This window comes from Varanus komodoensis, unplaced genomic scaffold (genome assembly GCF_004798865.1).
Source record: "Varanus komodoensis strain SLA01 unplaced genomic scaffold, ASM479886v1 scaffold8, whole genome shotgun sequence".
Taxonomy (NCBI): Eukaryota; Metazoa; Chordata; class Lepidosauria; order Squamata; family Varanidae; genus Varanus; species Varanus komodoensis.
Genome location: NW_025336481.1, coordinates 18,293,382 through 18,314,788, shown reverse-complemented (window position 1 = coordinate 18,314,788; position 21,407 = coordinate 18,293,382). Strand labels below are relative to the sequence as shown.

Below are 21,407 nucleotides of genomic sequence, written 5' to 3'. Positions count from 1 at the left end.
ATCCAGAGATGGCCACTAACTATAGACCAGTGGCCAACATCCCGTTTTTGGGCAATGTGTTGGAGCGGGTGGTGGCGGGACAACTCCAAGCACTCTTGGATGAAACTGATTATCTGGACCCATTTCAGTCTGGCTTCAGACCTGGGTACGGTACTGAATCTGCCTTGGTCGTCCTGTACAATGACCTGTGCAGGGAGAAAGACAGGGGGAGTGCGTCCCTGTTGGTTCTCCTGGACCTCTCAGCAGCTTTCGATACCATCGACCATGGTATCCTTCTGGATAGGCTAGCGGGATTGGGGATTGGAGGCACTGCTTTGTAGTGGTTCCGCTCCTATCTCAATGGCCGATTCCAGAAGGTGATGCTGGGGGACTATGGCTCTGCACCATGGCAGCTATGCCATGGAGTACCACAGGGATCAATTTTGTCCCCTTTGCTATTTAACATCTACATGAAACTGCTGGGAGAGGTCATCAGGAGGTGTGGGCTGCAGAATCATCAGTATGCTGATGATACCTAGCTCCACCCCTCGTTTTCTACCAATCCAGGTGAGGCAGTGGCTGTGCTGAACCGGTGCCTGGCTGAGGTAATGGGCTGGATGAGGGCCAATAAACTTAAGCTCAATCCAGACAAGACGAGGTCCTGTTGGTTGGCGGATTGGGCTTCGGGGAAGGGGACCTTGACCTAGTCCTGAATGGGGTTGCACTCCCTCTTAGGGACAAGGTCCGCAGCTTGGGAGTGCTCCTCGACCCAGAGCTTTCACTGGAAGCTCAGGTGACAGTGGTGGCGAGGAGTGCTTTCTTTCAGCTTCGGCTGGTCCATCAGCTGCGTCCCTACCTGGAGAACGACTGCCTGGCAACAGTGACACATGCGTTGGTGACTTCCCGACTTGACTTCTGTAACGCATTCTACGTGAGGCTGCCCTTGAAGACAGCCCAGATACTTCAATTGGTTCAAAATAGAGCTGCCAGGCTGCTGACGGGGACTGGGCATTATGTTAACATGACTCCAGTTCTCCGTCAGCTTCACTGGCTCCCCATTGAAGTCCGGGCCCAATTCAAGGTGTTGGTTATGACCTATGAAGCCCTTAACGGCTTGGGTCCTGGTTACCTAAAGGAGCGCTTACATCCATATGTGCCCGCCTGCCCCTTGAGATCAGCGGCCCTTCTCCGGGAACCCTCCGTGAAGGATATTAGGAGGGTAAGTACTCGGAGGAGGGCTTTCTCTGCGGTGGTGCCCAATCTATGGAATGCGCTCCCCAGAGAGGTTCGCCTGGCACCTGCCAGGTGAAGACCTTTTTATTTTATTTTGTTTATTTTATTTAAACGTTATAAAACGTTATTTTAATTGCTAATATTATTTATTTTACATCTTTGGCCAGGACATCTCCAATTATATTGTTTTTATATTGTTATTATTTATTTATTGTTGTGAGCCGCCCTGAGGCTTCGGCAAATGGAGTGGCATAGAAGCTTTCTACATACATACATACATACATACATACATAGGCCATGCTGAATAGGGCTAATAGGAATTGAAGTCCAAAATGTCTGAAGGGCTTCAGGTTGAGGGAGGCTGCCCTAATCCTACAAAAGGAAAATGACTCTAGCCATAGAAAGCCTTTCCCATGTTTTTGGAGCAAGCCCGCAATTTCTTCTTGCCTGTTCCCATCTCCCTTCACTCAGACAGGTTGTCCATACCATCCCCAGATCAGCCAGAGGTTTTACACCTGGCTTTTTGGAAGCTAGCAACTTCCAGGGTGGAACAGCGATGGGGAGAGAGAGGTCAACACCTGAAGATCGAACCTGAAGAAAATAAAATCCCCTTGTGTCTTCCTACCTTTTTGAAGAGATACGGAACAGCATCACAGTAGATCTTCCGGAAGGTAGGGTGGTTTGCCATGTCATTACACTTTTCTTCCAATAAAAATGCACAAAAAAATATCAGTGGGAAAAAAGAGGAATGGAACACCTGAAGTTTACTAGCTACTCATAATCTTTGACAAGAAAATTGAAGTAACATTAGTGACTTGATATCAACTTCTGATTCTAACTACAGAAAATGAAGCAACTTTATTTAGGTATGTATACACTATTGGAATGGAATTCTTAAATTTAGATCAGTGCATACAAAAATACTTAATTAACAGGTGGGGAGCAAATTAGTTTCAGAATCCGGGCATTTGTAGCACCTGGGCATTTCATGACAGCAAACAGATGCTGGTGAATACAATTCTTTGGTAAAAACACATGCAAAGATATGTACTTCCTACTGGTGCAAGACAAAGAGGCTGCTGCTGCTTTCATTGCACCACCCTGCAACACCACCAGAAACAGCCATGTCAGGCCAGGCCAGGATCAGGTGCTAATACTGGAAGTTTTGCTGCTGATCATGCAGAGCACAAAAGAAACTAAACACTACCTCCCTTGCCTTTGTTGAGGTCTTAGCAACTGCATGAGAAGGAAAGAGTGGAGCACAGTGAATTCTGCCTTAGGGGAAAGCGCTTTGTTTCCTGAGTGGCCAGATATATTTCTGCAACTACCACAGGTTCCCAGAAGCAGTAGGAACATCACAAGCATAAGGGGAGAAGCTAAACATTGCTCTGCAGAATCAGTGTTGGAGTCTTTAAGAACTACCCTAGAATGAGAAAGTGGAGAATGGCAGGGGATTAGATGTTGCAGATTCTAAGAAATCTGGCAGCATTTTCTGACACTTGGTACTTTTTAGGGAGCTGTTTGGCTTATTGGGAAAGTTTGGTGTATCTGGCTCAGGCTTATGTATCAGTGATATAAATCGATAGTGTTTTAAAGAATGATATAGCTTATTTGTAAGGAATTTAAAACCTTATAATGTTAGCATTAGTGAAATGAATAATTGTGGTAATTTTTTATATGGGTGTATTATTGCAACTGAGATATTGAGAAGCATTCCTGGTTTTGTCTGGGTGTTCTTTTGTGAGCTTGTTTGGACACATTTTGTGGAAAAGCGGCATACAACGTAAAGCCAGTGTGAGAGCCAGTGTGGCGTAGTGGTTAAGAGCATGGGACTGGGACTCAGACGATCTGGGTTCTAGTCCCCGCTCAGCCACGGAGTCAACTGGGTGACTTTGGGCCAGTCACAGACTCTCAGCCCAACCTACCTCACAGGGTTGTTGTTGTGGGGAGAAGATGGAGAAGGAGAATGATGTAAGCTGCCTTGAGCCCTTTGTAGGAAAAAGGCAGGCTATAAATCGAAAAATAAATAAATAAAAAATAAAGTGATGGTGGTGCCAATCTAGGAACAAAATTAAGGGTGTTAGCAGTCTGTTTCTGGAGATTCTGATCATTATCTTCTTTCTTAGAGTCAGTATTCCCAAGTCTAGAAGTTTTAGTCACACCCACTATTCTTAAATGAGAGGTAAACCTTGGTTGGAAAAATACTCAAGTTAAATAAGAAAGGAGTACACAGAACTACATCTCTTTGACTCCAGACTGCAGTGAACTTCAGAAACTGCTCCCCTATCCAAAGCAAAGTGTTAGAATTTAGTTGAGTTAGGCCTCAGCAAAGGAAAGGGGTTTGTCTAGTCTTGTTTATTAGAGTTACATTACGCCAAAGCAATTTGAGATCCTCATGTTGAGTTATGAACAGCAGTATTAGACTAAACCGAACTCTTTCCTTCTTCCAACAATGAAAGGGTCTTTAAACTTAACTTTGACCACAAAACAAGTACAGCTTTAGCAATATCCCCAGAAAACTGTCCTTAACAGGAGCAAAACTTACGTGTAGCTTGTTGGCTCTTGTCACTGTGTACAGACCCCTGAAACATTGTGCCCTATGTGAAACCTCACCTGTTTTCTTCATATTATGGCCAACCCTTCTGGACCAACCCACAGGATGGATTAGGGGACTCCACATGTGGCACCAGAAATCATCATCACTGTCCCCATCCTCATAAAGAAGCCTCAGCCGACCACCAATCACAGTATCCACCACAGCCATCCGTGTCCGAGAAACGCAGCTCTTGTCCACCACTTCCACTCTCATGCCTTGACGAAAAGGATACTTCATGTTCTCAATCATCTGAGCAAATGAGAAAAGGAACGCTGTGACCTTCCACATCACGTAAATGTCTTCAACAGAGGCCAATCACCAACTGCTACCTCCACTTCTGCTACGTGGCAGCCTTGCTGTTCTTCTTGAATGTGGGCTGACACATGGATCTGGTAACACTACAAGTATCTGTGTTCCCCAAATCAACTTACAGGGCTCTGCCATCCAGATTCCCCATCCCGCTTCCACCATTTATGTTATCCCTTTTTGCCTAACTCAGTGCTTTAACTCAGATAAATTAGGTCATGCTATAGTCTCGTTGACACTTTGTCTGACCATTCCTCCAAGAAGCTGAAGGCAGTGTGCAAGGTTCTCCCTCCCTTCATCCTCACAAGGAGCCTGGGAGGTAGGCTAGGTTGAGGGTGCAACTGGTCCAGGAGCACGGAGAGGCCTGCATGGCAGAGCAGTGACCCGCGATCAAGTCCCTGGTCTTAAAACACTCTTAATCACATACCACACCAGTGTGTTTGTTTGGGAAAATGAGAAGTCCAGTCAAAACTCCAGACCACCATTAGATCCACATGGTGTTGTCACTAGGAAACTGAGCTCTAAGCCAGGAGGCCCTGGTGCATCTCTCATCTCTGGCATGAACTTAGTACATGGCCCCAGATAAGACCTTCCTTCCTTCCTTCCTTCCTTCCTTCCTTCCTTCCTTCCTTCCTTATTTATTTATTTATTTATTTATTTAGGAAGCTTCTATGCCGCCCCATTCACCGAAGCCTCGGGGCGGCTCACAATAATAAATAAACACAATATAAAAACAATACAAAAACAATACAATTTGAGTCAACCTGGCCAAGAATTAATTAAATAAATAATATTAACAATTAAAATAACATTTGAATAAAAAGGTCTTAGCCTGGCGCCGAAAAACAAATAACGACGGCGGCAGGCGGACATCTCTGGGGAGCGCATTCCATAGACTGGGCGCCACCGCAGAGAATGCCCTCCTCCGGGTACTTACCCTGCTAATATCCTTCATGGAGGGTTCCTGGGGAAGGTTCTCTCCCAGTGATTTCCAACCAATTTCCAATATGGGAAAAATATTGGCCTACTTTACAAGATTATTGTAAGGACTGCTGAGATTATATAAACAGGATTTTGAACACTCAAAATGCTACAGAAAAAAAATCTAAGGATTATTATAAAAAGCCTGATCATCCTATCCATGCTTATACAGAAGCAGGTCCAAAAGACTGCAATGGGACTTACTCCAAGTTAACTCATACAGAGTTCCAGGTTTTATGATATTGTTCAGGCCCAGCAGGCTGCAGCAATTCACTAAGCTTTCACCAGAGGAAAGTTTGTTCACTGTTTGCTGTCTAATAACTCATTTCTAAACATGGCAGTCTCAAAACAAAAACAAAAATACCCAGAACAAGAAAAGCATAAAGGAGCAGGCTTCCATGCCTCTCTCTGTAGTCATGACTCAGCCTCCAAGAATAACATCTAGAAGAGAAAAAGTAATGCCGCCAACAACTCCAGAACAATGCTGCTGGCTAGCACACACAAACTTGGAGTCTGAAACCCGCAAAAGCTCTTCCTTCAATCCGCCATCTCACTATTCAGAGGCACAGATTCTGAAGAAAAATTCTTCCAGCGAAGGATGCTTTCTAAAACATGCCACCAGGGGGAGCTTTTCTCCAGCAAGGAGTATGGTGCATTTTTACTTCTGAAAAGTAGTATGGTGAGATTAAGCAAGCCAGTGACAGATTAAAACAACTGGATTCTAGTTACTCCTTATTAAAAATATTTTGGTCAGAGTACACCATGGCATGAACATAGGACATTACAGCTAATATACTCTAACTACCAGTGCATCTATCAGCTTTACACCACACTATATTGATTCCCAACTGGGGCTCAGTTTTGCAACACACAAGCATGCTCAGAGCGCCTTACCTTGCCCACCAGGTTGGTTATGAATCTCACCAAATCAAAGCTGCAAAGAAGATGTGAACTCTAGCAACTTACTGTGGAAACTAAGCATTACTTGCAACCTATTTCCAATCTGAACATTTTACTGAGCGAATGCAGAAGTCAGTGTTTTTCCATCTATATACAGGGTTTTCTTCCTCACCTTTATATGGAAATCCACTGGGATGGTTCTGGCTCCCACAAGTTTTTTCATGAGGAACCCCCTCCAGTTTGTGTATTTGGAGTGGATAGCTGCACAGAAAAAGACAGGAAAGCTGAAGTAGCATGCCTTTTGTGCGTGCAAGAGTGTACAGAATTAAAAACAGCAATTGTTCTATTTTTCTGGTTAAACTTAAAGCTTCCTTAAGGGTTATGCTCACCCCAAGAATTACTCTGAGCTGCATGTTCAGTTCTTTCAGAAATACTGCAAAGTTCATGAAGACAGGCCTTGGCTGCATCAACACCCCAACATCTACTGCCCTAAAACAAGCCCAGATTTTTCAACCATGGCCTAGCTCTGAATTTTCCATGGAACTTTTGGACAAGCAGATGTGTGTCACCTTGAAGTAAAGCCTTTACACTGCATCCAGGTTATGTTTTGCACTATGTGCAGCCAATTCTGCTTGGCTTCCTTTGCATGCTTTGCTTTCATTGCACTAGCCCTGGTGAGAGGCAAGGAACTATGTAAGGCACTGAAGCCCGGCCCAGCCTCTGGAAATTCTGTTCTCCAGATACCTGGCTTTTGCGGTTTTTCACCAAGGGGTGAATAGGCCAAAGTAAAGAGTGTTGAACATGAGCAACACTCATACAGGAGCAAATTTTTGAATGTTCATCCGATGAACATCCAATCTGTGTTGATCTCTCTTTGACGGAACTATTCTCTGTGGCCCTCACACTGCATAGGTCTGTGAAGTATATGGGGAAAAGGAAAGTCTGCTAGTTAAATGAGCGGTTATGACGAAACATGCAATCAACAGTTTTTGCTAAGACATGATAAAAGGGAGAAATCAAGCAGGGTTTGCAAAAGCCTGAGCCAGGGCAATTTCAGTCTATAGACCCTGAGACCCATTTCTTCTTCCCTTCTACTGTCCCAATCCCCTGAACAGAAATCACATTTTAAGAACTCTCAGATTTGCAAGCGGACATACAAATTAAGTACTTTATACTAATATTTCCAATTTGCCTAACATATTCCAAAGCAAGGAACTTAGTGTTTACAGTCACTAGATCCAAACTGTATGACCCACCATAGAAGGTAAAAGACAGGCAACACAATGGTGAATTAACCAAAGCCCCATAGCTGAGTGAGATGCCAAACACTTACTCTGTGGGGGCACCAGGATTTTGCTGTTAATGGCACACCAGCCAATTGGGTGCACATCTACAGTGCCCAAGTTGACCCAGAAGTCATGGCTGGAGTCACTTTCAAAGCCTTCATAACGTAGCAGTGCCTTGTATCCTGCCAAGATTGATTTTTGAAGAAAAGAAAAATAAAAAGATTACATCTTGAATATTGTCACTCTTCTTTTCTGACAATTACAGCAATAATTTCTGCAAGACAACCTCCATTCTCTCAGACTATTAGATGCCTCCAGACAGTTCCACAACAGTTTTGGAAAGCTATTCTACAGCCTAATAAATGTTGCTATTTGGAAACATAGCCTGGTGTGTCCCAAATCTTTTAAAATTCTTCCCTCATCTATTTATTTATTTATTTATTATTTATTTATTTATTAAAACATTTTTAAGCCGCCCCGAGGCTTCGGCGAATGGGGCGGCTTACAACATCGATAAAACAATAAGTTAAAATCCATATAAAATAATCTTAATTAAAACACACATTATAAAATAAGCCGCCCTGGCCAGATAAAATTCAATTGTATTTAGCATTTAAAATGTTGCTTAAATAAAAAGGTCTTAGCCTGGCGCCAAAAAACAAATAACGACGGCGCCAAGCGGACCTCTCTGGGGAGCGCATTCCATAACTTAGGCGCCACCGCTGAGAAAGCCCTTCTCCGAGTAGCCACCCTCCTAATTTCTCTCCCGGAGGGCTCCCGGAGAAGGGCCTCTCCCGCCGATCTCAGGGGGCGACTGGGCAAATATGGATGTAAGCGCTCCTTCAGGTTACTCTAGTTACATCTAGTTACTCTTTTCCTGAGAGTGAATCATGTTGTTTTCTAGGTAAACAAACACAATAAAGAAAAACAGGTGTGAAACCAGCTGGAATAAGGGAACTCTTAAAATAAAGGGATGGGGGGTCCTCTTTTGGATCACAAACTGGTTGAAGAACAGGCATCAGAAAGTGGGACTAAATGGCAATTTCGCCCAATGGAGAGATGTAACCAGTGGAGTTCCACAGCGTTCTGAAGGAAGACTAATGGCTTTCAACCTATTCATAAATGACCTGAAATTAGAAGCAAGCAGTGAAGTCTGCTGATGACACCAAACTGTTTAGGGTAGTTAAGACCAAAAGGGATTGTGAGGCACTCCAAAGGAATCTCTCCAAGGTGGAAGAATGGACATTAAAATAGCAAATGCACTTCAATATAAGCAAGTGTGACGTAATGCACATTGTGGCAAAAAATCCCAACTTCAGGTATAGGCTGATGGGATCTGAGTTGGCAAGGAAAGCAAGAAAAGGATCTTGTAAAGGGAGGTAGTACCAAACAGTTCAATTAAAATCTCAGTCCAGTGCCCACCTGCTGTTAAAAAGGCAAACTCCAGGCTAGGCATAATTGGGAACGGAATAGAAAATGGAACTGCCAAAATTGTATTTCTCTTAGACAAATCTTGGGTATGACCACATTTAGAATACTGTGTTCCATTCCGGTTTCCTGACCTGAAAAAGGACATTATTGAGCTGGAAAAAGTACAGAGAAGGGCAAAAAAAATATCAGGGGATGAGAGCAACTTCCCACTGAGGAGCAGCTACAACTGGAACTGCTTAGTAGGTGTTTAAAATAATGCATGGTGTGGAGAAAGTGGGAAGAGAGAGATTTTTCTCTCCATCTCGTAACATTTGAACCCAGGGTCATCCCATGAAGCTGATTGGTGGGAAGTTTAGGACAGATAAAAGAAAGCACTTCTTCAGACAATGTATAGTTAAACTATGGAAGTCTTTGTCATGGGATGTGATAATGGCCACCAATTTGGATGGCTTTAAAAAAAGAGAGATTGGACAGATTCATGGAGGAAGAGACAATTGGTGGCTTCTCTGGTCTGCCACTGTGCATATGGAATGCTGGATGAGATGGACATTTGGTCTGATCCAGCTTGGCATTCCTTATGTTCTAGCTATCAAGTGTATTGTACGGCATGTCACACGTATGATTATCTGCCACCGGCCAGAATTGTGCACGTGCTCAATACAAAGAGCTCCTGGATCTCAGGGAACAGGTTCTATCCCTGCAAGCAAGGTAACTGACATGGCGAAATTAAGAAGGGGACAACATGGGCAAAGCCTTCAGGAACATAACACCAGCACCCCTCTGTCAGAGTGACTGGTGTTGCTATAGAGAAGGAAGGTCTTGGAAAGAGGGCTATCGTTCTAGGGAAGAAGGAAATGACCCCTTGGATGAAACCCAATGTGGGCAATTCCTGACAGTGGGAGAGCCAGTCATTAGAAACACAAAGAACTGGGTTTATGCACAACAGTTCTGAACTAACTGGAAACAATGACCACAGAGCCACCAAATGTTAACTGTAGGCCAGGGAATCTGACAGAGTCAAAACAGAAAAGCTCAAAATATGAGGAGATTAACAAAAGAGGTGAAATTGTGATTCTCTCGATTCTCTCCAAAAACTCTTGGAGGTTTATTTTCCAGTTTCACTGATATCTGTTGTTGCTTCCAATAAGCCTTCAAGCAGAGGCAGATACATATTCAAGAAAAAACTAATGAATCCCAGTTCTTTTCTGCTGTCCCTTTAAGAGACCCACCTGCAATCTTAACAACGGATGCAATCCAATACACACGGCTGGGAAGGACAGCATCACTGTTCAACACTTCAACCTTCATCCCTTTTATCACATCTTCCCACTGCTCATAAAGGGGCACCTGCAAAATGTTTGGGAGAGAGAAGGGATGGGTGCCACAATACATGAAAAGATAAGGCATAAATAAGAGTAGTAAATTATCAGCATAATTTATATTAGCAGTGTGCTGGGGTTCGGAGCAAAGCTGGAAAGTGGGAGTGGCAGGGGAGCAGTTGCAGCAGCCGGACCTCTTGGAGCCTTTCAATACCATCAACCATGGTGTCCTTCTGAAGCAGCTGGCTGGGATGGAGTGGGGGCACCACGTTACAGTGGTTTGCTCCGACTTGGAGGGCTGTCTACAGAAGATGGTGCTTGGGGAATACTGTTCAGCCCCATGGATTCTCCAGCATGGAGTTCCTCAGGGGTCTGTTTTGTCCTCCATACTATTTAACATCTACCTGAAACCACTGAGTGGGTCATCAGAGTTCAGGCATGTGTTGCCATCAGTATGCTGATGACATGCAGCTCTATTTCACCTTTTCATCACTGGCAGGTGAGGTTGTGGACACGCTGAACCAATGTTTGGATACAATAATAGACTGGTTGAGGACTTACAAACTGAAACTCAATCCAGACAAAATTGAGATGCTGTTGGTGGATGATTCCTTTGACCAGATTTTTTTTTTTTTGGGTGGGGGGCAGACTCAATCTGTTCAAGACAGAGTTGTACCCCCTCTGAAGGAGCAGGTTCATAGCTTGGAGTGTTCCTTGATCCATCTTTGTCACTTGAGGCCCAGGTGGCATTGGTGACTTGGAGTGCTTTCTACCAGGTTCAGCTGGTGGCTCAGCTGTGCACCTAACTGAACATGGATAGCCTGGTTTCAGTAACCTATTCTCTGCTAATATCTAAATTGATTACTGCAGTACAATTTACATAGGGTTCCCCTTAAAGACGGTTCAGAAGCTGCAACTCATGCAGAATGTGGCACCCAGATTAATAACTGGAGCTTGGAAGCCCAGACATATAAAACCAGCTCTGGCTTGCCTGCACTCACTGCCTGTATGCTTCCACTCCCAATTCAAGGTGCTGGTCTTAATCTATAAAGCCCTACATGGCTTGGGATTGCAATACCTGTTGCAGCTCCTCTCGCAACCCCAATCTACCTGAAAACTCTGCTCAGCCTCTGAGGCTTTCCTCCCGGCACCAACCCCTTGAGAGGTTTTCAGGGTGGCAGCTAGCGGGAAGGCCTCTTCAGTGGTGCCCCCATCTTTAGAACAACCTCCCTGCTGTGGTCTGCCTGGTGCCAGATTTGCCATCTTTTCAGCACCAGATTAAAACAGCCCCCTTTGCAGAAGTCTTTAAAGGCCACCCTGGTCATTCAGGCCTGACATAATTAGCCAGGTGCCTTTCTTTTATTCTTGGCTGGGCCTTTTTAACTGTCTTTTAAGGTTATTTTATGAAATTTTAAATTGTTAGTTCTTGTTAATTTTTCTCTATTGTACTTTATTATTGTTATACTTCATTATAAAATGCCTAGATAGGGGTACAGAGATGAAATTAATAATGATACAAGTGTTTATGGAGGATGTTGAGGGAGTTGCATCTCAGGGCAGACACGATAGAGAATTGTGGGTGATGTATGACCTAGCTTCCATTTCAAACACGTTTCCAGCCTTCATGACTGAAGACAAATCTAAGGGAAGGGGCAGGGTGCATTTCTTGCTAAAGGCTAAGAAAGCAGAGGGAAAGGACCATCAGTAAATGACTGTAGCTCAGAAGTCGTGCAACACGCATTTGATGCAGAATGTCCTGAGTTCAATCCTGGGAAAAAACCTGCGTGAAACTCTGGCGAGCTACTGCCAATCATCACAGGCAATGCTGGCTAAATGGACCAATGGTCTGACTCAGTCTAAGGCAATGCCCCATGCTGATGCATCTGGAATGGACTGCTTTCATGTTTGTTTTCACGGTCAAGAGTAGCATATTTTTACTCATGGAATCTAGGTTTTTTATCTTGCTAGAATGAAAACAGCTTACTGGTAATTAAATATAATTTTACAGCAATTTGTGCAGGTTTTAGTGTAGAAGTTTTCAACAGTTCATTAAAACTTTCTCTTTTTGAAATACTTAATTTAAAATACACCACAATTATACTTCATTTTTGCATGAAGAGAATTCTGGTATGTCAAAAATTGAATTCATTTTGAAGTTACTAGAAACATTCTATTTATATTATACAGCCTATAACACCACCATGTCTACATTAACTGTAAAAGCCAAAATGTCTTCATACTTTTAATTTATTGTTTATACTTTAAAGGTGGTTGCTATGTCTAGCTGGGATCCATTCAGAGAAAGGGTAAGAAATCTATCATTTTCCAGATGTTACTGGACTAAAACGCTGATCATTCCTAACCATAGGTCATGTGGGCTGCTACTGGTGTGAGCTGTAGCCCAGAGTCTGAAAAAGATGAGTTCTTCATCCTTGATTTACAAGATGACATTCAGTATTTCATTTCTTGTAAATCTTCCTGGTACTTCTTCCTGGGTCTCTTCTCTAAATGAGTGCATTTGGGTATGAAGGAAAGCAGGGAATGCTCACCTGTTTGAAACAGCTAACAGGTACAGCCTTGCAACCATGGTCCTGCAGGTAAGTGCCCCAGTCAAAGCCTACAATGAGAGCTAAAAAGGTTCAAGAGACCATTAGGTTGTAAAATATTGTAAAGGTTGTAAAATATTCCATATAGCAGCCATAAGAACAGGTAGGGCAATATATATATCTCATTGAAGCAGCAGCAGCAGCAAAGACATAGAAAAAAAATAAAGTTTGAAAGAACTCTACACCTACAGTTGCTAGAAAAAATATCAGGAGCAGTCAGAGTAGCCTGAATTTCCATTAAAACAAAGAAGTAACTGCTTCCAGAACAGCCAAGCAAGTATCTCCCCCAGAGCCCCTTTCTGACCCTAAACAAGCTCAGAATTATATTGTCACTGAACTAGGATCCACCCAAGATTCAACTTAGGGTATTTTGTAACCTTCAGTTAAGGGAATTCATTCTTATCTCTCAGCTGGGGTATTTTAGTCAACCAGAAATACTGTTACCATGCACATAGTTCTGATTCTTCAATTATTTCAAACTGTGAAGTGAGCGCCAGCTGCTTACTTCCTCTGCTTGCGCTTACCATCCTGGCCAGTTAGCGTTCCATCTGCCAGTTGCCCTGTCCCCTGAGTATGGAGAAACGCCCCAATTTTAGCAGACCAGGCTGCCTTGTGTAAAACCTTGGCTTTTTTCGTTGGTGGTTTGCCCTGTGAAAGCATAACAACACAAAAAGATATAAATTTCCAGTAGTCCTTCCTGTAGGCAAAAGAGAGGTACATCTTGCTGTTTCCAATATTGTTTATATTGTTATTTATTTTATATTGTTAATTTTATATTGTTATTTTTGTATTTTATTGTATTTTATTGTGTTGTAAGCCGCCCCAAGGCTTCGGCAAGGGGCGGCATAGAAATGTTTTAATAAATAAATAAATAAATAAATAAATAAATAAATAAATAAAGATTCATAGATTAAAGCTATCAAGCCATAAGAAGAGTAGCTTTGCTAATCAATTTGTGGCAAATACAAGAAACTCTTCTGGTTAGTACTGCTAACAACTGGCAAACATATTGCAGCCTTCCAAAGCTAAAAGCAAGTTCGTCAGGGGTCTTTGATGAGATGTAGCATGGGATTTGTAGATTAAGGCCTTTCTCATGAGATACATCAGACAGAATCACTCATGAACTAAGAAATGTAATGCTATAGTACCTTTGCAAGCCTTTAAAGGTGTCATGGGACTCTTGGCATGAAAACTTAAAAGAAAGGTACATGATTCAGAGCATTCTACTAGCGTACTAGAGAACAACAAGAAAGCACTTTTCTTGCCCTTCCTAGTCCTGTGTTCAGAATGGATGGCATGACAGAGAGAAAGTGCAACAGCGAGCATGTTCTATACCTGAATATACAGGAAGACATGGAGAAGGGAAGGAGGAAAGCACTAATTATTTATAGATACTTATACAACTTCATTTTCTGCCAAGTCTCTCTTTTATTCTTGGATTATGTCATACCATCCAATTTGCCCTGATCACAGCTAGTATGCCATACTCTTCCTCCTCACAGAAGCCACCCCTAATACAGCAAGCACATGCACACACATTTTATTATTCTAAACTGGAAAGGCAAATCACCCCCAGTTCTACATTCCTATTATTTGCTGGTGTAGATATGAATCAGTGTTCCAGGGCTGGACACCTGAGGCATTCAGGTTACCTCTGCGCACAACCACTTCAGGCAAGAGTGAATTGTCCCTTCCCAAGAAGTCCCCTGCCTAAGAAGGAAAGGGGGACAACCACCCACTTTTGGTCTTGTCCCGTCAACATGCAAGCTTCAATGGATTACCAATGAGGGTACATGGCCCTCAGTAGAAAAAAGTTGCAAATGCCAAGCAAGAGCTACTTATACAAGCTATTTGCCTTTCATGTGTTTAGCCCTAACCACAATTCCTAATCTACAAACGCATATACTGAAAAGAAGTAAATCTACCTGTTTGCAACTCTTCAGGTGATTATGGTATGAACTATGAAACAATAGGTAAAGTGCAAATGAGTTGTATAAAATTATCTTTAGTAATATGATAATCCCTATGGGTGATTAACTGCAAGATATAGTTAAGGCTTTTCTAACCTGTCTTTCATAAAAGCACTTCCACATAACTAGAACTATCTAGGCGCAGTCTTTTGAGATACCTACTCATACTGAAAGCCCTTGCTTCATGGGAGAATGGCTTTTCAAATGTCTCTGGCAGGCATACAGTTGTGTCCACAGGAAGCAGCGCCTTCAAACAATGCCTTCACATTCATGCATGCCCAAGTTTAATCAAGTGGTGGCCTCATTAAGAGGGTGTTGCTCACCTGCAGCCTTGCCAAGATGCTTGCCTTCTTGGAGTTTGAAGAGTAGCTTCTGGAGCAGGAGACACTGCAAAAACGTTTGGTCTTGGAGAAGAAGGCATCCTTTGTGCCCACAATGCCACACATCTCACAGACAGCTGAGGGGGCACAAATACAATAAGCCTCAGCAGTAGGAAGCAAGTCAGTTCCATTAGGAAAGTACAGGGCTACAAATGGCAACTGTTTCTAGAAGCTTCCTCCACAAAGATGACAAGGACTCTGTGTGCCCCTTCCCTTTGTGACAGATAACTATGGCAAAGCATAAGGAGTGGGGGCAGAGAGCAATACAGGGGGGTACAAAGGCTGCTCTCTGCTGGAAAACAGCAACTGCTCTTGTCCTGACATCTGATCAGAACTAGCAAGTTGCAAGAAAGAACAGAAGAGAGACCACAGATCCTTGGCAACATCTGTAAAAGTTGGACAGAAAGTACAGACACAGCTAACAGCATTGTTATGAATGGAAAGCAAGCACAGGTGAGAACATCATGCTCAAGCAAAGAAACTTCCCCTGCATAGCAACTACCAGGATAATCTAACCCTCATGCATGCACATCCCACGCTCCAAAGCATTTGGGCATAATGTTGCTCCAAGCAGCAGCACTAAGGTAGGCATTTGCTTTTGATTTGGATGATCCCCAGCTGCAATGAACTAGGTGGAACTTTGCTGGCTGGAAGTAAACATTACTTTTATTTCAGCAGCAAAATTTGGGAGCGAATGTGCCAGAAAGAGGAGCTGCAGACACTGGTGATAGGATCCAGTTCCATTCTGATAACACCAACCCAGTTTGGAGGCCATCATGAAAAGTTGCAGGATACAGTCTGATATACTCCACTGTGTAGGAACCATTGTATGGAACTGCAAGTAGGGTTTGCATCTACCTGCTCTTATTCTAGAATGTGCAGTCACATCACTCTGTCTTTGCCAATTGAGCCCTCAGTTATTCCACATGTCTCATTTCACCACAACATTTCTTACTAACAATTCAATACTTTTCAGGATACAATTATCAAGAATGCAGCATTTTGAATATACTTTATTTATCAAATTTATTCAAAGTACAAAAGTTGAGTTTTCTGGGAAGAATTTTTGGTTTACAAACAAGAAATAAAAAAAGAATTAAGTTCTGATTTAAACTAATGTGTTTTAGTAAAAAAAAAAAAGCAATTGTGGTTTTAAAAGAAACTAAGACTATTCTATTACAATTTAATACTAACATCGTACATGCTCGTATTTCATGAAGATTCTATGACTAATCTTCATTTCATGTAAAAGTCTTTAAGAATGATAGTTAAAAATGTTCTTTGAAAAACCATCTCTAAATTTGAAACAGAGCAGGAAGCTTGCTTGGGAGCAGGGATACATAAAATTAAAATCTGAATCCTTCTTTGTTTATCGTTTCTCATTAGCTGCTCTTTCATGCAATATTGCACACTAGACAGCCACATTTCCTCCCCCTTTTTAATTGGAAAATTGATCCTTTTGACTTATTCCTCAACCAACTCCTACCCTACTCTAGACATGGGAAAGCTGCCTCATCTTCCATCAGTTACAGATTTCCTTTGTCACAGAGAAGAGCACCAGTACCTGGCTCAGATCCATTATCATCCGGCACTCGGCTGGTAGGTGTTTGGATCTGTGAAGGGGATGGAGGCAGTTCCCCAGCTTCACGATCTGCAGCTTCGTTCTCACTAGAGTCGTCCAGACAGGAGGAGCTGCTACTGTCCCCACTACTGCTGTAACGTCGGAAACTATCATAGCCCCCAAAGAGATCCAAGTCATCATCCTCTTCTTCCTCTTCCTCCTCATCCATTGGCTCCAAAGATGAAGACTTGCAGTGGCCAGGAGATTCCAACTAGCAGCAAAACAGACACCAAAGGATGTTTGGAAAACCCACGGGCAGTAGGACATCATGACAGGTGGGAAAGATGCACTCAGCTGACATACCAGCTGCAGGATCATTCCAGGTGGTCATTAGCAAAGGACGTGCTGGAACTTTTACTGATAAGATCCCACACTCCTTCAATATTGTCCCTTATTCATTTATAAGCTTTCTATGTTGTTTTCTAGCCAAAGTTTCCAAAAAACAACCAAAACTACAACATTCAAAAACAATCTCAAATGCCAACTGAAAATATACACCAAACATGTTTGAAAAAGCAAAATAGGATAACAACAACAAAGCAAGAAAAAAAGCAGAAATAAAAGATGATCTCCTAAATGGAATGAAAGATTTGTCAGCTGGCACCAATATTCAAAATCATAATTGCAGATGAAAGACTCCAAATGACAAATGTACATCATTTTGGTCTTTTTTGTGGTTTTCGAAAACTGTAGTGACAAAGCTCTTCAAACCATCCCAGTTTTTTTAATTCTCAAGGAATACAGTCCATATTGATTTAGAACCTGTACATCTGCTGTGGAACCCCTACACACTGCAAAAGATTCTGGGAAGTTCTTAGTAACTCAACCTTGAGTTCATTTCAGGTACTAGCCTGTTGAGTCTAGCTGTTGTCCCAACTGAATGGAAAGATGGGGTGGACAACTCTGGAGGCTCCAGGGGTCAATTTTGCCCTGCAAATCCCTCCAGGTGCTGGGATATGTGTATTTATTTACAAAAATGGGCATATTAATACTACAGAGCATCAAATGGGTCAAATCTGACTTGTTAGGGAAGTATATTTAACTTATATTGACCCTGGAGCACTCTTGGTACTGCCACCTCCCTCACTGTCTTATATTGAAGGGAATGATCAATAGATGCAGACATATTTGCTTCCCATGATCAATCTTTTCATTGAGGAACCTGTGACAAGAACCTGAAATAGCCCCAGGGTCCCCAAGAATAGAGTTTTAACTGGTCTGTGTAATCCTTTTGTACACTGGAAATTCAAGGCTAACAGTCACTGCTGTAAAAACATAGCTACTACTAAAAATGGCGGCTGTGCATCTAGCCTATCCTACCTTTCTGAATTAACATAACTTGTCTCATGTCATGACATCATAACACTACCAATGGCTGCCAAAGATGAGGAATGGCGGCACAGAATCAAATAATGTAATGACAGCATGATACCAGATTAAGTTCCATTATGCAGTGGGGTGGGGCAGGGAGAGAATGAGTACATGGGGATAATATCCAATCTTACGCAGATGCCTCTCTGTTGCACCTGGAAAACCCCGAGAATTGCTCATTTCTGAAACAGGACTCATCTGTAGATGTTCCTTCCATGTATTCTGCAGAGTGGTCCCATTCTGGGGAGTAGCTTTTGGCTTGTTCTCAGTAGCTTTAGGAACTGTTAATTTTCTGTGAAACTGACAGTACTTCCCTTGGAATATGGGTTATGTTGGATGCCTGCTGTCAGTTGCTACCTTTCGCAGCTGCCACGTGTTACCAACAAGTCTATTTAACCTTTAGAATAGAAAAACAGAATAGCTCTATTCCAGCTATTGAAGTCCCAGCCCACTTAGAATTCAGAGGCTGAAATCCATTCTTCTAGTCAATGCTATATACAGATTATTTCATCCTTCCCAAGACTGCACTTGACATTTACAAGTGCAATTGTGGGAAAGAGGATTGCCAACATTCAATGCCTATGGTCCGTGGGTGATGCAAGCCTCCTAAAGGACATCTTTCATCTCACACACACAAACACAATGCTATTGTGCCAATGCATTCTATTGCACAATTCTATTGTGCCAAGTTAGTACCTAACTCAAGGGTTCTTTGAAACAATCCTTCCTTAAGAATGACAGCTCCTTTACATCACAGGTGGCAAGATTGTGAACCTCATTCATTCTAATGGCAAATGTGCTCAAGAAAGGACACTAACACGTCAACTGCAGGATTAAAACAGGGCAGAACAATGAAACAGAAAAGAGTGTTTGCTGCAACAACAATGTTCTAATTTTGAAGAGAAGAACATTCCTAGTCATAACCTGCCAGATGAACAGCAGTTTTGGAAGACATCCACATGCTGTTCTGTACAAAAACAGCAGCAGTATAGAAAAAGAAGAAAAAGTATTCATGTTCAGTAATTCTTTGTAAAAGTGAGACTATGGCCACGCATGAAACAAGCTCAACAAATACTTTATGGAACACCTACTTCTGCTGCTTTATAACAAATATTTACTCTCATCCTGGCATAAACATTCCTCCCCAACACACCCCACCATATATAGGTGGGTAAGTACATATAATCTAATTGTCTAATTGCTTTGGCAAAAGCGACAGAAATAGGTTCAGAATCCTGAGAGCAACTTTTCAGTGACAGTGTTGTCACTATGTTGTTTAGAACATTAAAAAACAGCAAAACTTCCTGGAGAAGACCATCATGCTAGGTAAAGTAGAATTCAGAAGAAAGAAGACCAAATAGAAGATGGATTGGCTACATAAAGGAAGCCATCACCATGAATTTACAAGGGCTGAATGAGGTTGTCATGGATAATGCATTTTGGAGAGCTCTCATACATTGGGCTGCCACAAGTCAGAGAAAACTTGATGGCACAAAACAACACAACAATTGTCTGAATAGCAAGTGGCACCACATGTCATTACTTGTCACTGCTAATGTGCATACCATCATCCAGAGAAATATACTTTTCAAGCCTTGTTTCAAAGGATCTTTTTCATGAGTAGAAACCATTTATTCTTGCAGATTTGCTTACCAATCACCTGAACTAAAAAGATGACAGGTTGGGATGCTTTGCAATTCAGTGAGATCATTGTGTCAAATACGTAGCAGAGACCTTTTTGAATGCCCCCTCCCCAAAAAAAAACCCCACCAGTATAGCTATAAGCTTCTAACTGAAACCCTACAACTTGGTCCTCAGGAATACAAGATGGGCAAGCATACATGCAGCCTCAGATATCAAAAAGAGGGGATTCACAATCCATTTCTAGAATAACATTTATACCATCTTTCTCATTTCAGAATTATAATAAGGGTACAATTTCAGGATTATGTCAGACAGAATTCTTTGATCTCAGACATCCTGCCATATTAACAGATTCAGGACTTTTTTTTCCAAACAGGCAATGCATGCTTAAGGGAGAACTGAAATTTCTAATAAGCACAAGCATAAGCATGTGTTAATATGGAACGAGAGCAGGCACTTATTCTACATTAACATGAAGGCCATGAAAATACAATCTTGTATAAGAGATGTGGGAGAACAAAAAGAATACTATGCAAGTTTCATACTGACTGAGTCAATTTAACCAGGAAGTCATCAGTAGCTACTGTACCAGTGGACTCCTATCCCTACAATCTCATTTAGCTCTAATTCATTCATATTTGGAACCATTTCTCTACAGATGGCTAACTTTGTTTCCAGTTTTAATTCCAGATTCTTCTACATAAGCATTCCACTTTCTGTACTGCTAACCCAATTAATATCCCTTAGTACTTGTTAAAGAATCAAATCCTATCCTTACTTCCATCCCTTACACGCACTTATATCAGATGTTACTCTCCTGAGTTCACTAGGACTTACGTATTCATTAATCTGCATAAGTCTTCTGTCTAAGCATGAAATCGTGTAATCTGGAAATTACCTTGCTTCTTCCTTGTACTATAACAGTTATTGTTATAATTGTTAACAGCTATTGTTACTGAACAGTTCACCACACAACCTTCCTCTTAGTTTTAATAGTAGCTAGTTGCTAAAAGAAAGAACAAAAGTTTTATCCAGAGATTTCACATACTGAAAAAAAATCTGGCTAATAGAAGTAGAGCCAACACTCTAGTAGACCTAGCATTCCAGGGCTAAAAGGGGCTTATATGTGTTCAGGATACATCAGGATAACGCATCAATCACATGGATGGTGACAAGAGGGAAAGGAAGCGAAGTCTTCCAAAGTACATAAAATGCAGCTTCCCCCGCCTCCTTTAAAATATTTTGCCAAAAAATATAGTTGTGACACACACATTACATAAGATGAAAAGGGGACGGCACAGAAGAGGTAAAAGACACCCCGAATAGGAGTGAATTTTATTTCACAATTTCTCTGCAGGAAGCCCTCTCTATTTGGACTGAGTATTTCTACGATTGCAAGGCATACTAATCGAGGATAATAGAGAAAAACACAGTTCTCAGCATGGCTGGCTATAGAATACTTGGAATTACAGGGGCTCTTTCTGTCTAAACCTGCATGGACTACTCCCTTGTCTTCATTTCAGACAATTGCGGAGAGGGAAGCGAGGAGGGGGCGGCTCTGTCCCGCGGAGGAACGCCACTTATGCAGACATCCATTCCCTTCTGACGACGAATGCACTCGCGCTCTGGTAGCTGCAGGACGAGAACAGAGGACTCTCTCCCACCCCGACTGCTGTTAACCAAGCAACACTTTTACCTCGCCTTCTTCCCGCTCCATGGCGCTCTCTTGCCCATGCAGGCAAGCGAGCACGGCCAATTAACAGCATGACACCGCCGTGCGCGTG

General features: G+C 42.2%; 1 protein-coding gene across 7 annotated transcripts in view; it reads right to left on the bottom strand.

Moving 5' to 3' along the window:
- L3MBTL2 (L3MBTL histone methyl-lysine binding protein 2) overlaps nt 1-21,407 on the bottom strand; it is a 32,879-nt gene extending 11,472 nt beyond the window's left edge. For all 7 annotated transcript variants that reach the window (XM_044455596.1, XM_044455597.1, XM_044455599.1 and 4 more), the window contains exons 1-10: nt 21,320-21,407; nt 16,552-16,819; nt 14,931-15,064; nt 13,162-13,285; nt 12,581-12,660; nt 9,942-10,059; nt 7,329-7,463; nt 6,168-6,256; nt 3,826-4,057; nt 1,838-1,914 (exon numbers count right to left, since the gene is read on the bottom strand). In XM_044455596.1, coding sequence (XP_044311531.1) covers nt 1,838-1,914; nt 3,826-4,057; nt 6,168-6,256; nt 7,329-7,463; nt 9,942-10,059; nt 12,581-12,660; nt 13,162-13,285; nt 14,931-15,064; nt 16,552-16,819; nt 21,320-21,340 — 1,278 coding nt within the window. In that variant the 5' untranslated portion in view covers nt 21,341-21,407. The remainder of the gene's footprint in view (nt 1-1,837; nt 1,915-3,825; nt 4,058-6,167; nt 6,257-7,328; nt 7,464-9,941; nt 10,060-12,580; nt 12,661-13,161; nt 13,286-14,930; nt 15,065-16,551; nt 16,820-21,319) is intronic.